At 45.0% G+C, this 18855-nt stretch overlaps 1 protein-coding gene and 2 pseudogenes across 18 annotated transcripts in view; 2 read left to right on the forward strand and 1 right to left on the reverse strand.

Moving 5' to 3' along the window:
* ARHGAP17 (Rho GTPase activating protein 17) overlaps positions 1–5460 on the reverse strand; it is an 89805-nt gene extending 84345 nt beyond the window's left edge. For 16 of the 18 annotated variants that reach the window (XR_007472039.1, XR_007472037.1, XR_007472035.1 and 13 more), the window contains exon 1: positions 5258–5460. Coding sequence is in view for 8 of the 18 variants with exons in the window: in XM_049699031.1 (XP_049554988.1) it covers positions 5258–5310 (53 nt within the window). In the remaining 10 variants the exon portion in view is untranslated. The remainder of the gene's footprint in view (positions 1–5257) is intronic. The other 2 variants (XM_049699028.1, XM_049699035.1) reach the window with 2 other exon arrangements.
* A 1103-nt stretch (positions 5461–6563) lies between these two features.
* LOC101289955 (thyroid receptor-interacting protein 11-like) lies at positions 6564–7571 on the forward strand (annotated as a pseudogene).
* Positions 7568–11803, forward strand: LOC101290202 (thyroid receptor-interacting protein 11-like; annotated as a pseudogene).
* The last annotated feature ends 7052 nt before the right edge of the window (positions 11804–18855 follow it).

An 18855-nucleotide genomic window follows, 5' to 3' on the forward strand; every position in this document is an offset into this window, starting at 1 on the left:
CCCTTCAGGGAGGGTCGGCAAAGAACGTAACAGAATAAAACAAGCCAGGTAGGGACTGGACGGCTCATGCCCCACCCAGATGGGACAGCTGCTGCTGAGCTCCTGATGCCAGTGCTCGGGAGGGATGCTAGGCACTGCCAGGTCTTCCGAGATTTTAGAAGCAGCTGGAAATCCAGGTTTTCATGTGAAAACTTCTCATTTTTAAATATGAGCCAATGATTGTAAAAAAATAAATAAATACTGAATAGGCCAAAGAGAACACATCTCTGGCCTGCAAGCAAGCAGTGTGGAGCTTTGGTTTTGATAATTCAGACGTCCAGACCCTGGAAGGACTAGAACAGGGTTTCTCAACCTCAGCAGCCTTGGCATTTGGGACCAGATAAGCCTGGACTGTGAGGCTGTCAGGTGCATTGCAGCATATTCAGAAGCCTCCCTGGCCTCTATCTACCCCTCCCCCAGTCAAGTCACAACAATCAAAAAATGTCTCTGGACATTGCCAAATGTCCCCTGGGGGGGCAAAACCATACCTTGGTAAGAGCCACTGGACTAGAGCAACATCCAACTCTCAGCCTTCAGGATTTTATGAAGGCATCACTCACGACTCAAACAACAGGTTTTTCACATAAGAGTTGCCCACGTGGAGATTTATAGCTGCTTTGGAATCAGAAACCTGGGTTTGAATGCACAGCTCTGTCATTTACTAGCCTGATGACCTCTCCGAGTTCTGGCTGCCTCATCATTAAATCAGGAACAAATAACATTGCCTCTTAGAGCTGCTGCAAGAATGCGGTGAGATAATTTATGCAAAGTACTGAGCCCAGCGGCTTAACAAGCACCAAAAGCTTTTAATAAACATTAATCCTTCCCTGGTGAAAAGGCAGCCCAAATTCTGTAGTCGGAAGCACATGGGATCCAGAGTCAGAAGCCCGGGACCCAAGTTGTGCCTCGGCCACTTAGTAGCTGTGCGATCATGGCAAGTCATTTTCCCCCTTTCTAGAATAGAAATGATCATTGGCAGTAGGTGAGAACCAAGCCAGGTGGTCTGGTACAGCATTTGGCAAACTAAACCAACTAGAGAAAAGTTGATGATTAGTACTATCAAATCTTTTAAAGGTAAAGGAAAGAATGAGCTCTTCAACAAATCCAAAGAACTGAGAATGCAGTAATATCAGGGTAAGGTACAGGGAAAAAAAGAAAAATAATCATAGGGATTCTGAACCTCCAGGTCCTTCTAGACAAGCAACTGCCACCTGGTGGCCCACACACCAAATCTGGTCACCGATATATTTTGTTTAGCCCCGCACAGTATCACGGTGATTGTCTCCTTTGCGCTAAATGCCATCTAACCTTCATTAAAATCCAGATTTCAGGCTTTTCTGGAAAGCTACAAAGATTGAGTCACTCTGGGGCCATATTCCCACATGCCCCTTTGGTGAGATCATGGGGGGGGGGCACGCCCCCAACCCTTACCTGGCCTCAGTCACTCATTTATTTTACTAGTCTGGCCCCTCTAGGCATTTGAGTCTGTAAACTTGGCTTATCTAAAGCCAACTATCTGGGAAAGCATTTGAACCTCCAGGGAGCACTTCAATCAAGGCAGAAACCCACACCCAATGAGACACTCCCTCCCAGAGCCTCACCTAGGTAATAACTCTCCTGGTTAGTCCTTCAGCTTCCTTTTCTCCTGGACACTTCGACCTCATAACTAAACTGTCCTCAAGTTCCTCATCCTGTGTACAGCTTCCTCCATGCAGGGCATCACCTCCCCAAAATCACCACCTGCATCCACTGCATTATCTGCATCAAGGATTTCCAAACAACAAAATATCTTTCTTAGCAGGACTACAAAAGACACGACATGATGTTTCTTGTTTCCTGACCAGCGCCCCGGTTTCCCCAACTCTCAGTCCCTGTTGTTCAGACAGGGTTTACTCCATACCCATTTCCAGGGAAAAGCATGGGACCCAGTCAGAAGCACTCAGAGTCCATCTTGGGTCTTTGGCAACAGTGACTGGAAGAAAAATATTCTGTCCCTCTGGGACGAGACTGGAAGAAGGGGGTGGGGCTGGGGGTTCTCCTTGTGGACACAGCTTGTCTAAAGAGTGGAAGCCCTGGATCCAGACCAACCTGCAGCCATACTCCTTTTGGATCCTTTGGGCACATGTAAGCCTAGAAATTCCCATGTTCGCTTACAGCAGTTTGATTTGGGTTTTCTTACAATCAAAAGAGACCTCATCAATATGAGAGAAATTTGAAAGAAGTGCTCGAAGATGGAAACAAAGGCTTCGCTCAAACTTTCTCCTGTTTTTTGGTTACCTCTCTCCATCCAATAAGAACTGGCACTAGCCATCCTTCTATAAGCACTGAGCTCAGCGTAGATAATTATTTCTTTGCTTGCCTATCTCTTCCACAAATCTACTGAGCTCCTTCAGGGCAGAAACTGTGTCGTATTCACTTTTGACTCTTTAATACCTCACACACTGGCACACAGTTCGGGCCAACAAGTGTCTGTTGAATGGATGAATCAACAAAAGTCAGGGGGACGAAAGGAACCATCCTCATTCTCTCATTTGGGACACCCATATCAGGAGAACACCTCTTAAGCCTTGACCCTATGGGACACAAACCATCTTCTGAAACAGACTCATCTACCCCTTGTAAGCAAATTGCATCATGAGAACTCACTCCTTCCAGCCATTACTAATTCTCCCACATGTCCATCCCATGGAACCTCACTGTGGGGTTACTCACAAGTTCCTCATTTTGCGAAGAGAATACTTCATCACAAGACACCACCTAGAACTCTACAAACTGATAGTACACACTATGGGCAAGCCATTCACACAGATAACTTCATTCATTAGTGCGTGTGTGCTTTCTAGCCTTTGTTTTGACCCAAATATGACCAGAAGCCTGATTCTGGTGCCCACCAACCCTCTGCTTCTGCCCAATAACAATTCTAGGCTCTCTCCTACCTCCATTTTCTCTCCCTAGTCCTTTACAATTACTTAAGTGGAAAAAAAAATACAGATATATCTAGGAAATCAATAGCAGTAAAGCAACAGGTTCCCCAGTAAAAACAGTTTGACTTTCGGTGCATAATTGTCATACCCTTAATAGCTCTGTAATAGCTGCAGCTTCCACTGCATCAAGCAATAAAGATTTTCAAACAGAGTCAAAGGTCAGGGCCAGAATTATAGTCCTAGGATGAGTCACACCACTTACTCCATCCAATTCTCATTTTCCCATACTTGGGCCCACACCACCAGGGCAATCTAGTGAGAACTGGATTTACATTCGTTTAACAATATTTACTGAGCATGTACCATGTTATAGGAACCACAGCAGTCCCTGGGAATCAAAGAAGAATGGGCAAAAACTCTTAAAGTGTTTAGTCTAATGGAGAACGCTGGCAAGTAAAGAGGCAATTACATTATGCAAAAACAGGTGCTACGTGGAATTATGAAAGCACCAAGGAGGGACATCCAATTTATGCTGGAGCATCAGGGAAGGCCTTTTAGAGGCAGAGATCTTTATGAGGAGACCTGAAGGTTGAGCAGGAGGTGGCCTAGGGCAGGTGTGATGAAAGAGGCTTCCCAGAGTTCCAGGTAGAGGCTAAAACATAAGAAAGCACAGCCTCCTCTGGAAACTGAAAGTAGGCAAGTATGGCTGGAATTTAAAAGTGTAAAGAGAGTAGCTGCTACAGAGGAAGCAGGGGCCAGAGACACCCTGAACAGCTTCCCTGAACGGCTCTGTAGCTTTTAAAGCCTCAGAAATTTGTTTAAAAAAAAAAAAAAATCACTTGCCTGATACAATGTACAAACAGGCCAAAATGACTATCTGACAAATACATTTTGACACTCACTAAGTACTGATTCCACAATTCACGTTACTGAGAACGCTAGGAGGGGCAGAAAATTCACAGAAATTATCTTGTAATTCATTTACAGATTCTTGGTTGAAACATTAGCCGTCACTAATACTCTGTCTACCTTCCTCTCTCTCAGCATTATTTCTATCATTCTCCCACAAATAACAGAAAAGCAGGCACACCTAGGCTTTAGCCTAGACAGGAATTAACTCTGGAAATAGAATAAATGCACACCAAGCTAACAGGGTGGGGTACCAAAAAAAATTAAACAACAAAACTAAGCAGAAAGTTGAGGGAAACGAAACAGTAAAGAGCAAATTTAGAAAACGCAAGAGGAAGTAAAAGTATTTTCATACACACACAAAAAAAGAAGTGTCCCACGTGCTCCGGCCAAACCAAACTCCCCCTTTGACTCAACTGCCGAAAGAAGAAGCAAAAGCTGTGAAAAATTCCCACTTTCATATCTCTTCCCAGAATAAACAGCAAAATCCGTACCATACAGCTAACTTGCCCTGGAAGACCTTGAAATATTCGCCCCAGATAAAACAGCACATGACAATCACCTCCAGAAGCTCTCAAAACCACAAACCAGTCCTGTTCCAACAGCCCGGTCATCTACAAACTCTGGTCTATTCTGTCATTACAGAATCAATGCTTGTCAAGCAGTCGAGGAATCCCAAAGAAATATCGTGCAGGATCTGCTTCCAAATCCAAAGTGAGAAAGACTTAAAAAAAAAAAAAGTAATTTCCTTTTAAATTGGCACTAGGCGTTTCCAGAATCCTTTTCTCCCAATTCCGACTTTTTAAATGTCAAGCCATCCCGTTCATATTCGCCCCTGGTCTGGAGACGGCACCACCTCTAAATTCCCTCAAAGAGTGTTCTGAAACTCACTAGGCAGATCCGCTGGGCTTTAATGACCCTTTACTTCTTTACTGCCACCATACACTTGTAAGCTAGGCTTTGCGGCAGCGGGGCGACCCGGAAAGGCTGAGAATGCCGCCCCAAGCCCCGCAGCCTCGGACACACCACTGATCGGAGTTTCAGCCGCAGGCGGCGGCCCGGGCCGGCTCGATCTCCTGGTGGGAAAGACAGGGGACAGGTCCAGTCCCCGGAGGGCGATGCTTCGCGGGCCAGTGGGGACCCTGAGGGGTGGGAGCAGGGAGGCGCGGCCCGCCCCGCCGGTCTCCGGGGGCCAGGCGGCGGCCCAGAGCCGGGCGCCAGGCCGCGGCATGGCGCCGCCCCCGGCCCCGAGCCCCGCCGGCCTCGGACGGGGCGGCGGCCGGGCCCGGAGCGGCCGGGCCCGCGGAGAAGCCGGCCGGCCCCCGTCCGTGACCCCCGGCCCCCGGCCCGCGCAACCCCCGGGCGGCCCGGCGCGGCGCACTCGCCTGCCCACGGTCTGGTTGGCCAGCTGCTTCATGCGGTTGAACTGCTTCTTCATGGCGACGGCGGCGGCGGCCCGCGGGGCTCAGGCCGGGCGGGACGGGGTACGGCCTGGCGGCTCCTACATCGCTTCGCGGCCGAGGCGGAGGCGGCGGCGGCAGCGGCGGCTCCCCAGGCCCGCGGCCCCGCCCTCGTCGCGTCACTTCCAGCGGCGCCGCCCGCCGGGCCCGCGGGGTCTGGTCCGGCGAGGAGCGCCAGGCCCAGTGCGGCGCGCAGCCAGGCCTCCGCCCCCGGCCCGGGGGCCGCCCGACTCCCAGCCCGCAGGCGGTCCCCGGGCCTCGCGACGCGCGGCCGCCCAGGGCCCTGCGGTCCACTCGGACCTCGGCGTGCTTTCGCTCAAAGATCGCCCGCCCGAGTGATACTTAACTCACTTCCCAGACTAGATCTCAAACACACGGTGGACAAAGCAGACACAAAGAGTGTAGACGGTGCGACTCCGTCCAAGAACCGCCAAAACTCATCTTCAGGACTAGACACCCGGGCAGGGCTAACTGAGGGAGGAGGGCCGAGGTGGACCCGAAAAGGAGCTTTGGGACGACAGAAATGTTCAAAGTCTTTAGCAGAGCCGTACTTATGCACAGGTGTAGACATTTGTCAAAATGCACCTATCTGTACTCTTAAGAGGGATGCGTGTCACTATGTACATTTTACCTCTATTTTTTTAAGAAAAAAAAATGGTTGCGTGAAACTCACAAGCTGCAGGACAGTGTGATGCCACTTAGTAAAAAAGTCAAAGGCAATTAAATATATTTTACTCCTATTCAAAAAGTATTATAGTACTGCTTTTCTTTTATTGATTAAAATCTACCTTGCATATCATTCCGTATAAAAAAAAAATCAGAGGCAAGGTGTGTTTTCTACGAACAGGAGCTCAGAGATGGCACCTTCAGTGCGGCTGTGATGGTGGCCACGTCCAGGGGGCCGAGGTGGTGCAGGGCACTGGGAAAATCACGGAAGGAGAGGAGAAGAGCCCAACTTCAGCGCTGGGAAGTCATGGATGAACAGAGGCCCGAGAGGCGACAGGTCACTGGAGACAGGCCCTTTGTTATGTCCCAGGCCAGGCCTGGGCGTTGCCAGGCAGGTGTGGCCATTGAGGGGCCCTCGCAGCCCACATTGCCTAGAAACCCCTCACTGTGCTTTGATTCTTAACCTCGCGCTGGCAGCAGTGCAGTGACACTTGGCGGGATTGTCCGACTGTGCTGGACACTTTTTTCGGAGAGGACCAGGTCAGTTCTATGACCTGCTTTGTTGTCCTCCTAGTTTGGTGGCCTTGGCTCCTGCTTAGGCCGTTCCCTGGGGCAAGTGGGTGGTACTGTGGCATCTTTCACAGGCCACATTTCTAGTTTCACAAAAGATGTGCTGAGGAAGGGAGCTGAAAATGTAGAAGTACCTGACTCTACAACAGAGGAGGTTGAAGACTCTCAGTCAGTCTTAAAATCAGAGGCTGAGAGACTTAGAATCTTTGTAGTGATGTAGACAAGAAGTATGAAGCCTCAGAGCTTCAACGAAAGCAGCAAACTGCAAGTTACAGACATCAATTACACCAGAAAGACGTAGAAATTAAACTTCTTAAAGCAAGGCAGATAGCGCTAAAGGATCAGTTGCTAAAGGTGCAGTCAGTCACCCAGATAGTTAATCTTGAGGATGGCCTTGTGCCCTCAACTCGTGTACCCTCTTCAGTGGGTTATGATATCTATCAGCATGCTTTAGGTTTCCAGAATGATGATATGGACTTTGCTGACCTAATTTGGTCACAACAAGAAATAAATAGATTGTCAAAAGAAGTTTTAAGACTTGAGGCTGATGTCAGCCATTGGAGACATTTTGCTCAAACTTCTACAGCATTTCATTTAGATCTATAGCTTTGATGTAAATGAAATCTACAAACTGCAAAATACCATCAAGGAATTTGAACAGAATCTAAATAAGGAAATTGATGACCATCAACTTGAAATAGCAGTGTTGCAGGAAGTTCATCAACAGAAACTGGCAGAAATAAGTCGCAGGCATCAAAAACAATTAAAGGGGCTTCCCTGGTGGCGCAGTGGTTCAGAGTCCGCCTGCCGATGCAGGGGACGCGGGTTTGTGCCCCGGTCTGGGAAGATCCCACATGCCACGGAGCGGCTGGGCCCGTGAGCCATGGCCACTGAGCCTGCGCGTCCGGAGCCTGTGCTCTGCAACGGGAGAGGCCACAACAGTGAGAGGCCCATGTACTGCAAAAAAAAAAAAAGAAACAATTAAAGGACTATGAGGGAATGATTCATGATACGCAAAAAGCTATTGAAGTCCTAGCAGCTGAAAAACTAGAGTCCACCAAAAAAAAATCAAAGGACTTGAGATTAGAGTAAAATATCTTTAAAAAAAATTATCTTCTGTAGAAAAGGAAAGGGATGCTTTCATTAGAGAACAAGATCAGATAAATGAAATGAACGAAAGAACTGAAGAAGGTGAGTTGCAACCTTCTCTTAGGAAGTGGAGTGATGCTGTGACAGAAAAAGAAAAAGTTCTTCCACAGAGTACATCACTGGAAGAAGTGTCCGGATAGCAACAGCCACTGTCTGTTGCTGAAAATGAAATAATGCGATTGAGTAGCTTAAAGCAGGATAAAGATCTCATGGAAGAGAACCTGAAACTTCAAAAATGAGTCCAAGTTTTAGAAAAAGAAAATTCATTATTAAATAAAGAAAAGGAAGAACTTCAAAGATCACTTGTCAAATTGAGCAATGAATATGAACTCATTAAAAGAACAGATACAGGAGACATGGATTCGGATTCAGAAGTACATCATTTAAGGTGTGACTGGGAAAGCAAAGAAGGAGAAGTCAATGAGAGTACTACTTAAAAGAAATTACTGATTTCTGAGTTAGGAGAGTTGCACAGGCAAAAACCAAAAACTACAATGCACGTGGTTTTGATGAAAGATCAGCAAACAGAACAACAAGATGAAGGAGACAGCATCATCGGTAAAGTAAAACAAGATCTAGAATATGAGAAAAAGAGAGTTCGTTAACTTGAAGATGATAAAGTGAACATTACTAAAGAGTTAGATGGGCAAAAAGAAAAGTTAATTCATTTAAAAATGGAAAAAGGACAGTTAGAAGGATGAACAGAGACTGTTGGAAGAAAGGAAGTATGAGCAAACTATTAAAGAACTGTCAAATACAGATAACCCAGACAGCTGTGCCTTACAGCTGGAGCATGAGTGTTTAATTAAACTCAGTCAAGAGAAAGACTGTGAAATATCAAAACTCAAAAAGAATATTGAGCAGATGATTGCTGAGCACAAAGAAACTAAGGAAATTTTGTCATCTAGTTTAGAAGAGCAGAAGCAATTGAAACAACTCATAAGAGAGAAAAAAAATTTATTGAAAAACTTCAAGGAAGTTCACAGCTTTGGGAGGAGTTAGATCAATATACTCAAGCCTTAAGAAAAATGGAAATTTTACAGCAAACCATAGAGGAAAAAGATACAAGGCTTGCATCCATGAAAGAAGAAAATAGTCACCTGAAAGAAGAATTGGAATGACTGAGGGAAGAACACAGTCAAACCGCACCTATGGTTGACCCTAAAACTCTAGACACTGTTACAGAACTAGAATCTGAGGTATCTCAAGAGAGAACAGTTGAAGATAATCTTGAGGTTAAACCTCATCAAAAGATAATTGAAGATCAAAACCAGAGTAAAATGCAACTACTTCAATCTTTACAAGAGCAGAAACAGAAAAATCCCAAATACCAACATGAGCAAATGAATATTAAACACAATCAGCTCTTTTTGGCCAAAGGGGAGGAAAAGGAGAATTTGCAAAATGCAATAGAACAAATCAAAACCCAGCCACTGGAAAAATTCCAGCACACGCCAACAGAACATTCTGATACTTTTCAAGTAACAGAAGCTCAGAGTCTTAATATAGAAAATGGACATGAAAAGCATGACTTATCTAAAGCCGAAACTGAAAGATCAGTACAAGGAATAAAAGAACAAAAATTGGAGATTAAACTTCTAATTGAAAAGAATACCCTTTTAACTGAACAGATTGATCAGCTGTCCAAAGGTGAGATTGGTAAACTAACGCAGTTTATCCAGCAAAAAGATTTGTGTCTTCACATGAAAGTATCTTCAGCTTCCTCCAGTGACCAAGATAATGGACAGAGTCAACAGCGATTGTGAGCCTCTGCTTTGGAAAGAGAACAAATATTAGCTGTTTTAGATGAGAAGACTAGGGAAAACAGCAATCTTAAAAGAGAAAACTTTAGAATGATGTGGATATAATTGTTGCCAAAGAAGCAGACCTCATGAAACTCAAAGATGCAAATACAACACTCTCCACCAGATTTGAAAGCAGTGGTCAGGATATGTTTAGAGAAACGATGCAAATTTGTCCCACATCATTCGAGAAAAAGATATGGAAACTGATGCTTTAACTCAGAAGTGTCAGACTTTACTGGCAATACTGCAAACGTCCAGCAATGGTGATGAAGTGAGAGGTGTTAATATGGATCAGTCTGAGGAGCTTCTACAGGAACGTGATAAATTAAAACAGCAAGTTAAGATAATGGAAGAGTAGAAAGAGCACGTGATGGCCACTGTACAAAATATGCAGCGTGGGTCACCCCATCTTCAGACAGAGCTTCAACAACTTCAGGCACGGGTTTTAGTTGACAATGATAATAATTCTAAACTACAGATGAACTATACTGACCTGATCAAACTTACGATGGGAATGAAATCAAACTCAAAAACTTGGAGAAGCAAGTAGTGCAAATTCAGTTTAGCCTAGAGCAGCTTTGCAATACAAAGATATTCTGTTAGGGATGTTTGACCTTATTTTACTACAGTCCAATGAATCACTTACATCCGAGTCAGCAGCCTCTCTGAAGGCAATGAAACCTGATGTATTGAGTGAATCTTCTAGATTGCTCAAAGAAGAGACAGAAGAGTTAAGAAAATTAACGGAGGAAAAAGATGCAACCATCAGAGCACTCCAGGAAGGTAATCATAGATTGTCTGATTCCATTGCAGACAGTTCAGAACTAGAAAGAAAACGATGTGAACAAATGGATTCAGAAATGAAGCAGCTACGGGAGAAACAAGATGACTTGCAAAACTTAGTTAAGGAAAAATAGCTTTTAATCAAAGCAAAAAGTGATGAATTACTTTCTTTAAGTGAAAATTTCACTAATGTAGTGAGTGAAAATGAACTTTTGAGGCAGGGAGTAATCAACCTGAAGGAGAGAGTCGTCAACTTTGAACTGGATATGTGTAAACTAAAAGAGGAAAATGAAAAATTAGTAGAAACATCTAGGGAAGAGGAAACAAAATCAAGAGACAAAGATGTGGTTTTCTATGATGTGGAGAGAGAAAGAATTGGAATACGTTGCAATGAAGGAGAAGGTGCTTGCTTTTGAGCATCTTTTGAAAGAAACAGAACTCGGCAAGACAGGGGAATTAAGTCAGTTTTTAAATCCAGTTACATCAATGCAAGAAAAGACTGTTATGTTTCAACAGGCCAGAAATGAGACCATGTTGGCATTGAAACAGAAACAAATAGAAAACTGTGCCCTCCAGAGTGAGGTTCAACATTTACACGACAAAGAACTACACTTAAAGCAGGAGCCAGAGAGATCGCATAAGCACGCAGTAGAATCAGAAGTGTCTCATAACCACGAAGCTTTGGCTGCAGAAGACAGAGCAGCTAAACTAAGAATGAAAGTCACCGCATTGGAGGAAAAGCTCCTTCTATCTTCCAATGCGAGGGAAAGTGCAAATCAGCAAGCCAGTTTGCAGATAGAGTCGTTGAAGGAACAACTGAATGTTGTCACAAAGCAGAGAGATGACATTTGGCTACAGCTTTCTGTTTCCCAAGAACAAGAAAAGTAGTATGCACAAGCGCTAAGCTAACATGAAGATGGTAGTCGCAGAATGGATGGAAATAGTTGCAGATAATCTAGAAGGAAAACTAATATCGGCACAAGGACATCAGGAGAAAGTGAATGCTGCCTTGACTCTGAAGGAAGAACAAATTAAAGATCTGAAAAAACAAAATGAGGTCCAACAGGAAGTGCTGGATGATGTACAGAAGAAACTGATGAACTTACTAAGTAACACAGAAGGAAAAGTTGACAAGAGCCTCACGAGGAACCTCTTCTTGGGGTATTTTCAAACACCAAAACAACAACGTCATGAAGTGCTACAGATAATGGGTAACATTCTGGGTATTAGAAAGGAAGAAATAGATCTTTTTTTTTTTTTTTTTTTTTTTTTTTTTGCGGTACGCGGGCCTCTCACTGCCGTGACCTCTCCCGTTGCGGAGCACAGGCTCCGGACGCGCAGGCTCAGCGGCCATGGCTCATGGGCCCAGCCGCTCCGCGGCATGTGGGATCTTCCCGGACTGGGGCGCGAACCCGTGTCCCCTGCATCGGCAGGCGGACTCCCAACCACTGCGCCACCAGGGAAGCCCTGGGCATCTTCTTTTAAATGCTGTTACTGATGTTTTGCCCACATATACACCTTTGCTGCTGTCACCTGGCAAGAGGGCTGGAGTTGTGCGGAAAGACCTTTCAAAGCCATAGATGATTCTTCAGCCAGAGACAACATGGCACTTTTAAGAAACCAAGTCACTGAAAAAGGCATGTATTTTGACTTTGCTTGATAAAAATACGAATACTTAAAAAAAAGTGTGTTTTAAGGACTTCAAAGATATTGACCCACCTTCAGACAGTGGTTACTTCTTGTGAGAAAGGGCATGAGTGGGGTTGAAGGCTGATCAAGGGACGCTTCAAATGGTTTTTGTAATGCTTTCATGTTTTACAAGGAGCAGGTACTTATGCAGATCTTGGGGAATTAAAACACTAACTTGCGTTAATGTTCAAAATGATAGAATACACAAGTGCATGCTCTTCATATAAGAAAAAGGGTGAACAGCCCAAAAGTACAAGAGGCATAACATTTTTAAGAATGAAAGTTCGTGATGAGGATGATTATAATTTTTGTGACTTTCTGTTTGAATAATAAAAAAAAAGACTAAAATTCACTTTTCCTGGCTAAGTCCCACTCCTCTTTTCATTGCCTGGGAAACCACTCCATTGGTGATCTGTATTCTCTCAGGCCTTTTAGAAATATATGCAGATTTATATATATCGGAGCATATTATTCTCTAATTTTGCCAGATGTCAAGGCAACGCTTAATAGTGAATCTTGATTTCACGGCTTTATACCACAATTGACTCTTTGATAGCTTGACATCAATTTAAACCTTGGTGATGACTGAGAATTCTAAGGAGTAGGTGAAGTCCTTCCCCAGGCAGTGAAGTTGGCACTTGACCAAGAGGGAGACGTGGTCCTCAACATCATAAAGTATATGAACTCATTGATGTTCACTTGGTTGATCCCAAAGGGTCTGGGGGAGGGGAACATCTTCCAGCTCCATGGTATCTGGCAATGGACTGATGACGGGAGGCCATACCCACCTACAGGTAGGATGTGCTAGAGGGCTCAGGTTTGGCTCCACCCTGTAGCAAGGAGTCTTTGATAACCCTACTGAGCTTGTGGGAGTGTTGCTTCCATGACTCAAGGAATAATGGGCAGTTGGGTATGGAAGCTTGGGGTTTGGGAGAGACTCTATTTCCAGAAGAGCCCAGTGCATGGCCAGAAATTCCTGCTCTGATGGTATGTGATGCAGGGCCAAGGAGGGCAGTTTCTTGCATCAGAAGCCCAAGGACAACTTACAGACATCATGAGCAGTCCAGAGACTCCAGGAAGCAGGAGGGGAAGTTGCTAAAGCCGCTTCACTGAAGGAGTCTCTGAGGGCACTAAGGGGAGTGCCTGTTGATTTTAATTTAGACAGATTCTAGAGCCTGTTGTTGGAGGGATCCCCACTCAAGGTGAGCTCATTTAAAAGTAACAGCATAAATGGGCTTAAGTAAAATTTGTAAACCAGGAGTACGTTGCCTCCAGAACCCAGACAGAACTAAAAGATGGTGGACTCGTGTATCCTTAACAAGTGTGTCAAACAAACGTCTGCAAAGGAGGATGTCACAAAGGTAATGTCATACCTGTACTCCTGGAGAAAGGTGGGTGCATTTAAGATCTTGTCTGCAAAGGTAGTGTGTGATAGCAGAGCTGTTTAGTTACCCTGTGGGTAACAAGGTAAAAGTGTACTGTGCCCCTTTGGAGATGAAGGCAAACAGGCTGAGAGAATGTTGAAATAGGCATTGAATGGAACCTATTAGCCAAATCTATAATAGCAAAATATTTACCATATTTAAATTTAGTGGGATCCCAGGTATTTCAAGGGTACCCAGGATTTGATTTAATCAGGTATAGTAAGACAAAGATATAGAAATGACTGTCCTGGAGGAAGTTTTTATGCCTATAGATCTAGAGAATTAGGAGGCGCAGCACACCATGAAGGGCCCTGCCATGCCCCTTCCTCCCACTTTTTTTTTTTTTTTTGCGATATGTGGGCCTCTCACTGTCGCGGCCTCTCCTGTTGCGGAGCACAGGCTCCGGACGCGCAGGCTCAGCAGCCATAGCTCACGGGCCCAGCCGCTCCGCGGCATGTGGGATCTTCCCGGACCGGGGCACGAATCCGCGCCCCCCGCATTGGCAGGCGGACTCTCAACCACTGCGCCACCAGGGAAGCCCTTCCCCCCACTTTTGTTTTTTTCATCAGTTCTCGGGCCATGGGCTGCCATGGATGTGCACCTCAAAACCGTTAGGAGTAAGGAGAGCACACAACTTGCTCCAAGGGAAGATGCAGCACAGGAGAGATGGACAAGGTCACTACTTTTGCCTGAACAGCAATGACTCAGGAGGCAACCAAGGGACCATTCTTAAATCTTCCTGGGGTCATGGCCTCCTCCCTTTCTGCAAACAACACAAGGGGTCATCCCCAGGACTGTGGTTGGCGGGGGGGTGGGGGTGGGGGTTACTTTCCCAAACAGAGTCTCTATGGCTGCCCCAAGCAGCCAGTGATGGTTATCAGGCTAGACACAATGACCAAAGAGCTAGCCCATGCCCAGTCAGTGGAACTCAAACACCCACCAGTTAGGACATTATGTTGTCACTGGTCTCAGGTAGGAGCCTCAGAGACCACGTATCACATACAAGGCACCCTTGATGGTACCTCAATCTGGGATACGGTCAATGAACAATAGTTTTTGCCTTGTTGGCAAGCATGAGACATTAGGGTGCGAAGAGATGGCAACATCCATTTGAAATAACAGAACAGGAGCTAAAGCCCAAGCTGGCCAGCAACTGGTACTTACATCCCAGATAGTAACTGCTACCTTACAAACCAGTTAAGTAGCAAAGGAGCTGGTAGTTAAAGCTGACCAACTGTCCTCAGCTGAGGTTAGACCATCCTGTTTGTGACGCCAATTGACTTACTCACCTATTCTTCAATCCATCAGTGAGAGATTCCCTCCGTAAACTAATGGGATTGGCTGAACACACGACGTTCTACACTGAAAGATGGGATGAACAGCAGTTTACAAGTCACATTTACCCACAGCCCAAGAGAGGACACCACTCACCAAGCAGGGCCACATGGGGGATTACACTTGGAACAGAGTGAACAAGTAGGGGCTTGGGAGGCAGACTTTGTAGTAACAAGAGGGTGGGGACAAGCCCTGGTTCCCACAGGAGGGTGTGAGGGGCTTGCTTGGATAATTCAGTGGGCTGATAGGGAACTGAAGCCTGCTACTCGGGAATAAACAGGCACTGTGTCTGGTTCCTGTGATAAGAAGGATCATATAGCTAGGGGACCTCACATGTGGGAGAAGAGGTAGTGGGGAATTGCAGTTAGACCATTTGAGGCCCTCTCAATTTTACTAGATGTTAAGACAGCTCTCAATATTGAATTTTAATTTCAGGCCTCATGCCACAAGAATTTATTAAAAAGTATTTCTTCCTTGAACTAATAATTGAGTTCAATAATGTCACAGGATTCAAAATAAAGACAACAATCAATTGTATTTCTAGATACTAGCAATGAACATGTGGACACCAAAAAGTAAAACACATTTACAGTCACTAATAAAAATAAAATAATTAAGTGTAAATCTAACAAAACATGTCCAGGACTTGTATACTGAAAACTCTACAACAGTGGTAAAAGAAATCAAAGATCTAAACAAATGCAGAGATATACCACGTTCATGAATTGGAAGACAAAGAATAGTAAACATGTTAATTCTCCCAAAATTGATAGATTTAATGCAATTCATATCAAAACCCAGTAAGCCTTTTTTTTTGTAGATATAGGCAAGTTTATTCTAAAATTTTATGGAAAGATAAGGGAACTAAAATAGCTAAAATAATTTTGAAAAAAGTAATAAAATGGGAGCAGTCAGTCCTCTCCATTTCAAAACTTATTATATAGCTGTAGTAACCAATACTGTGTAGTATTTGCAGAGGGATAGACACATAGATCAATGAACAGGGGATCCAGATATAGTCCCACAAAAATATGCTCAACTGATTTTTTAAAATAAATTTATTTATTTTATTTATTTATTATTTTTGGCTGTGTTGTGTCTCCGTTGCTGCACGCGGGCTTTCTCCAGTTGCGGCGAGCAGGGGCTACTCTCTGCTGCAGTGTGCGGGCCTCCCACTGTGGTGGCCTCTCCTGTTGCGGAGCACGGGCTCCAGGCATGCGGGCCTCTATAGTTGTGGTGCGCGGGCTTCAGTAGTTGTGGCGCGCAGGCTCCAGAGCGCAGGCTCAGTAGTTGTGGCGCACGGGCCCAGTTGCTCCGCAGCTTGTAGGATCCTACCGGACCAGGGCTCAAACCCATGTCCTCTGCATCGGCAGGCGGATTCTTAACCACTGTGCCACTAGGGAAGCCTGCTCAACTGATTTTTGAGAATCGTGCAAAAGCAGTTCAAAGCAGGAAAGATAGCCTTTTTAACAGGCCATAGCTGTCTATGGAAAGCTTGTGAAGAAATCACAGGCCAAAAACTTAGAAAACTGGACCAGCCAAGAAGGAAGACAATGATTTGATTGAGGTTCTACCAGGTAGTGATGGGCGGGGAGGGATAGTGTGCACGCAGATCAGGATGAAAGCTGCAGGTGTTTATTTCTTCTTTCTGAATTCAGCCTCTTCTGATTGATCCATCACAGGCTCTGGTGATTTTCCCATCAGCCCCACACTGCAAAGTCAGGTCACCCCTAACTGAGCATATAGTGTTCCAGACAACATTAGCCTTCCCAATAGCAAAATTCTCAGGCTATACAAGGTAGCAAGATGGCCCTCAGTAGCTTCAAAGGTACAGCCTCCCGGGTTCAAGTCTGCCAGAAAAGAGAGCTCTTATAGACTTAACAACTTCCATTCAACTCCTGGGATTCATTCTGATTGGACCAACCTGGTCACCACCACCACATCACACACACACTCTTGAAGTGTAGCTAGGGTGATTTTGTGTATGATTGGCCAGGCCTTGCTAAGGTTCCACCCCCAGTGTCAGGCACAGAGCCTTACCTGATCCATGTGGACTAAAAGGAGAATGTGGTTCTCCATAATAAACTCTGGTTGTTGTTATAGAAGAAAGAATACTGAATAGCCAAAGTGGCAAACGTCCACTCTAGCCTCTCAGGGAGAAGTTTCATGGTTAGAGCCCAGCTATTTGCTCCCAATATTAACTAATGTTCAACAGGACTTTTAAACTCTAGTTTCTCTTTTCTTGACTTTATCAGGGGATGCAGATTAATTGTCAGTGAACTTTCGCTGGGACGTTGTTCATGGCCACCCCAGCGTAGTCTCATATTTGGAGGTATTATGCAGCTTCAGATGGCTAAGCTTTGCCATTTCCAGATTCCACTCCTGTATCATAAAGTTCCAGCGCCTTGACCAGGAGCTCAAATGGAATGAGCTACCCCTGCCTGCAGGAAGCCTCTGGGGTGACCCCTCAGTGAAAAACTGACCAAAGTCCTCTGAAGCACCAGTTTTTCTGAATCAAACTCTCAGCAGAGATCAGAGATGTTCTTTGCTCATCAAACAAGAGAGGAAGAAGGCTCCACCTTCTTCTAGTCCCTCAGGCTCACCATCCAGACCTATGGAATTGATGTCTTATACTACTGCTTGCTGTGGACCCACTGTCCTTGCCCACTGACACCCATGGACTGTGTACACTGCCAGTTGGGAGACTATGCGTGTTCACTGGTTTGCATTACCCTCTTGGCAAAGGATCACTCAGAGAAAGTGGTATATTTCATCTCATCACCACTCCCCCTGGCAAAACTCCCTAACCTCAGCCTTCCCCACTGTCATTTCTACTTTGGTTATCAATGGGCTCTTGTTCCTCCACTGAATACTAAGCAAGGATTTGATAACTGATCTTGCCCCAAGATATGTGTACTGGGTTTTTGTTGTCGTTTGTTTACTTTGCTTGTGTGTGTGTGTGTGTGCGTGCGTGTGTAAGACTCAAGGTTCTTCAAGTTTGAGTATATCCATTCTCTGCTCCTGACAGATAATGAAATGGAACATGCAAACACACTTTAAAAATTTTAGTTAGAAAATGTTTTATTGGTGGCGCAGTGGTTGGGCGTCCGCCTGCCAATGCGGGGGACACGGGTTTGAGCCGTGGTCCAGGAAGATCCCACATGCCGCGGAGCAACTAAGCCCGTGTGCCACAACTACTGAAGCCTGCGTGCCTAGAGCCCGTGCTCTGCAGCAGGATAGGCCACCGCAGTGAGAAGCCCACGCACCCTGTGCGCTGCAACGAAGAGTAGTCCCTGATCGCTACAGCTGGAGAGAGCCCACGTGCAGCAACAAAGACTAAACGCAGCCAAAAATAAAAAAAAAAAAGTTAAAAGAAAAGAAAATGTTTTATAATAAGTCTAGTACACAATATACGAACATCTTGACTATGTATCATAGTGAAACAAACACACGTGAACCTACCTCAGCTTTAGAAATTATTGAAGTGTCTATATACTCCTTCCCCATTTCGTTTCCCTGGAGGAGTGTCCTACCCTCCTCCCTAAAGGTCACAAGGAGCCTAACTTCTGTTTTTCTCCACTCATTCCTTTACTTTTCTGTATATTATTACCATATATGTTGTTTTTCTAAATAACATTAGTTTTGCTTGGATTGAACTTTACAAAAATGTTATCTATTTCTTCTTTCACCGAATATCATGTTTTTGAAATTCAGACACTGATACTTGTAACTGGTGACTCTAGTTCGTTCATTTTCACTGCTACATAGTTTTCCATTGTATTCGTTTTCCACATATTCCTTCCCTCACAACATTTCAAAGGCGATTATGTGTGCAAAGCTCTTCGCCCAGTTCCTGGGGTAGAGTCGGCACTCAGTAAATACTTGTTCAATTTCTGAATGAAACTGAGCCCCAACTGACTGTAACACTGACACTTGTTTTTCCGTCTGGATTCTCTGCCCTTTGCCCCAGTGCTGAGAATCCTTCCAGCTCTTCCGCTCTGAGTTAACTACAGTTATAAAATTTCGTGACTAGCAATAAGAAACCCAGTGGCGGGGCTTCCCTGGTGGCACAGTGGTTGGGAGTCCGCCTGCCGATGCAACG

The sequence above is a fragment of the Orcinus orca genome, chromosome 16 (genome assembly GCF_937001465.1).
Source record: "Orcinus orca chromosome 16, mOrcOrc1.1, whole genome shotgun sequence".
Classification (NCBI taxonomy): domain Eukaryota; kingdom Metazoa; phylum Chordata; class Mammalia; order Artiodactyla; family Delphinidae; genus Orcinus; species Orcinus orca.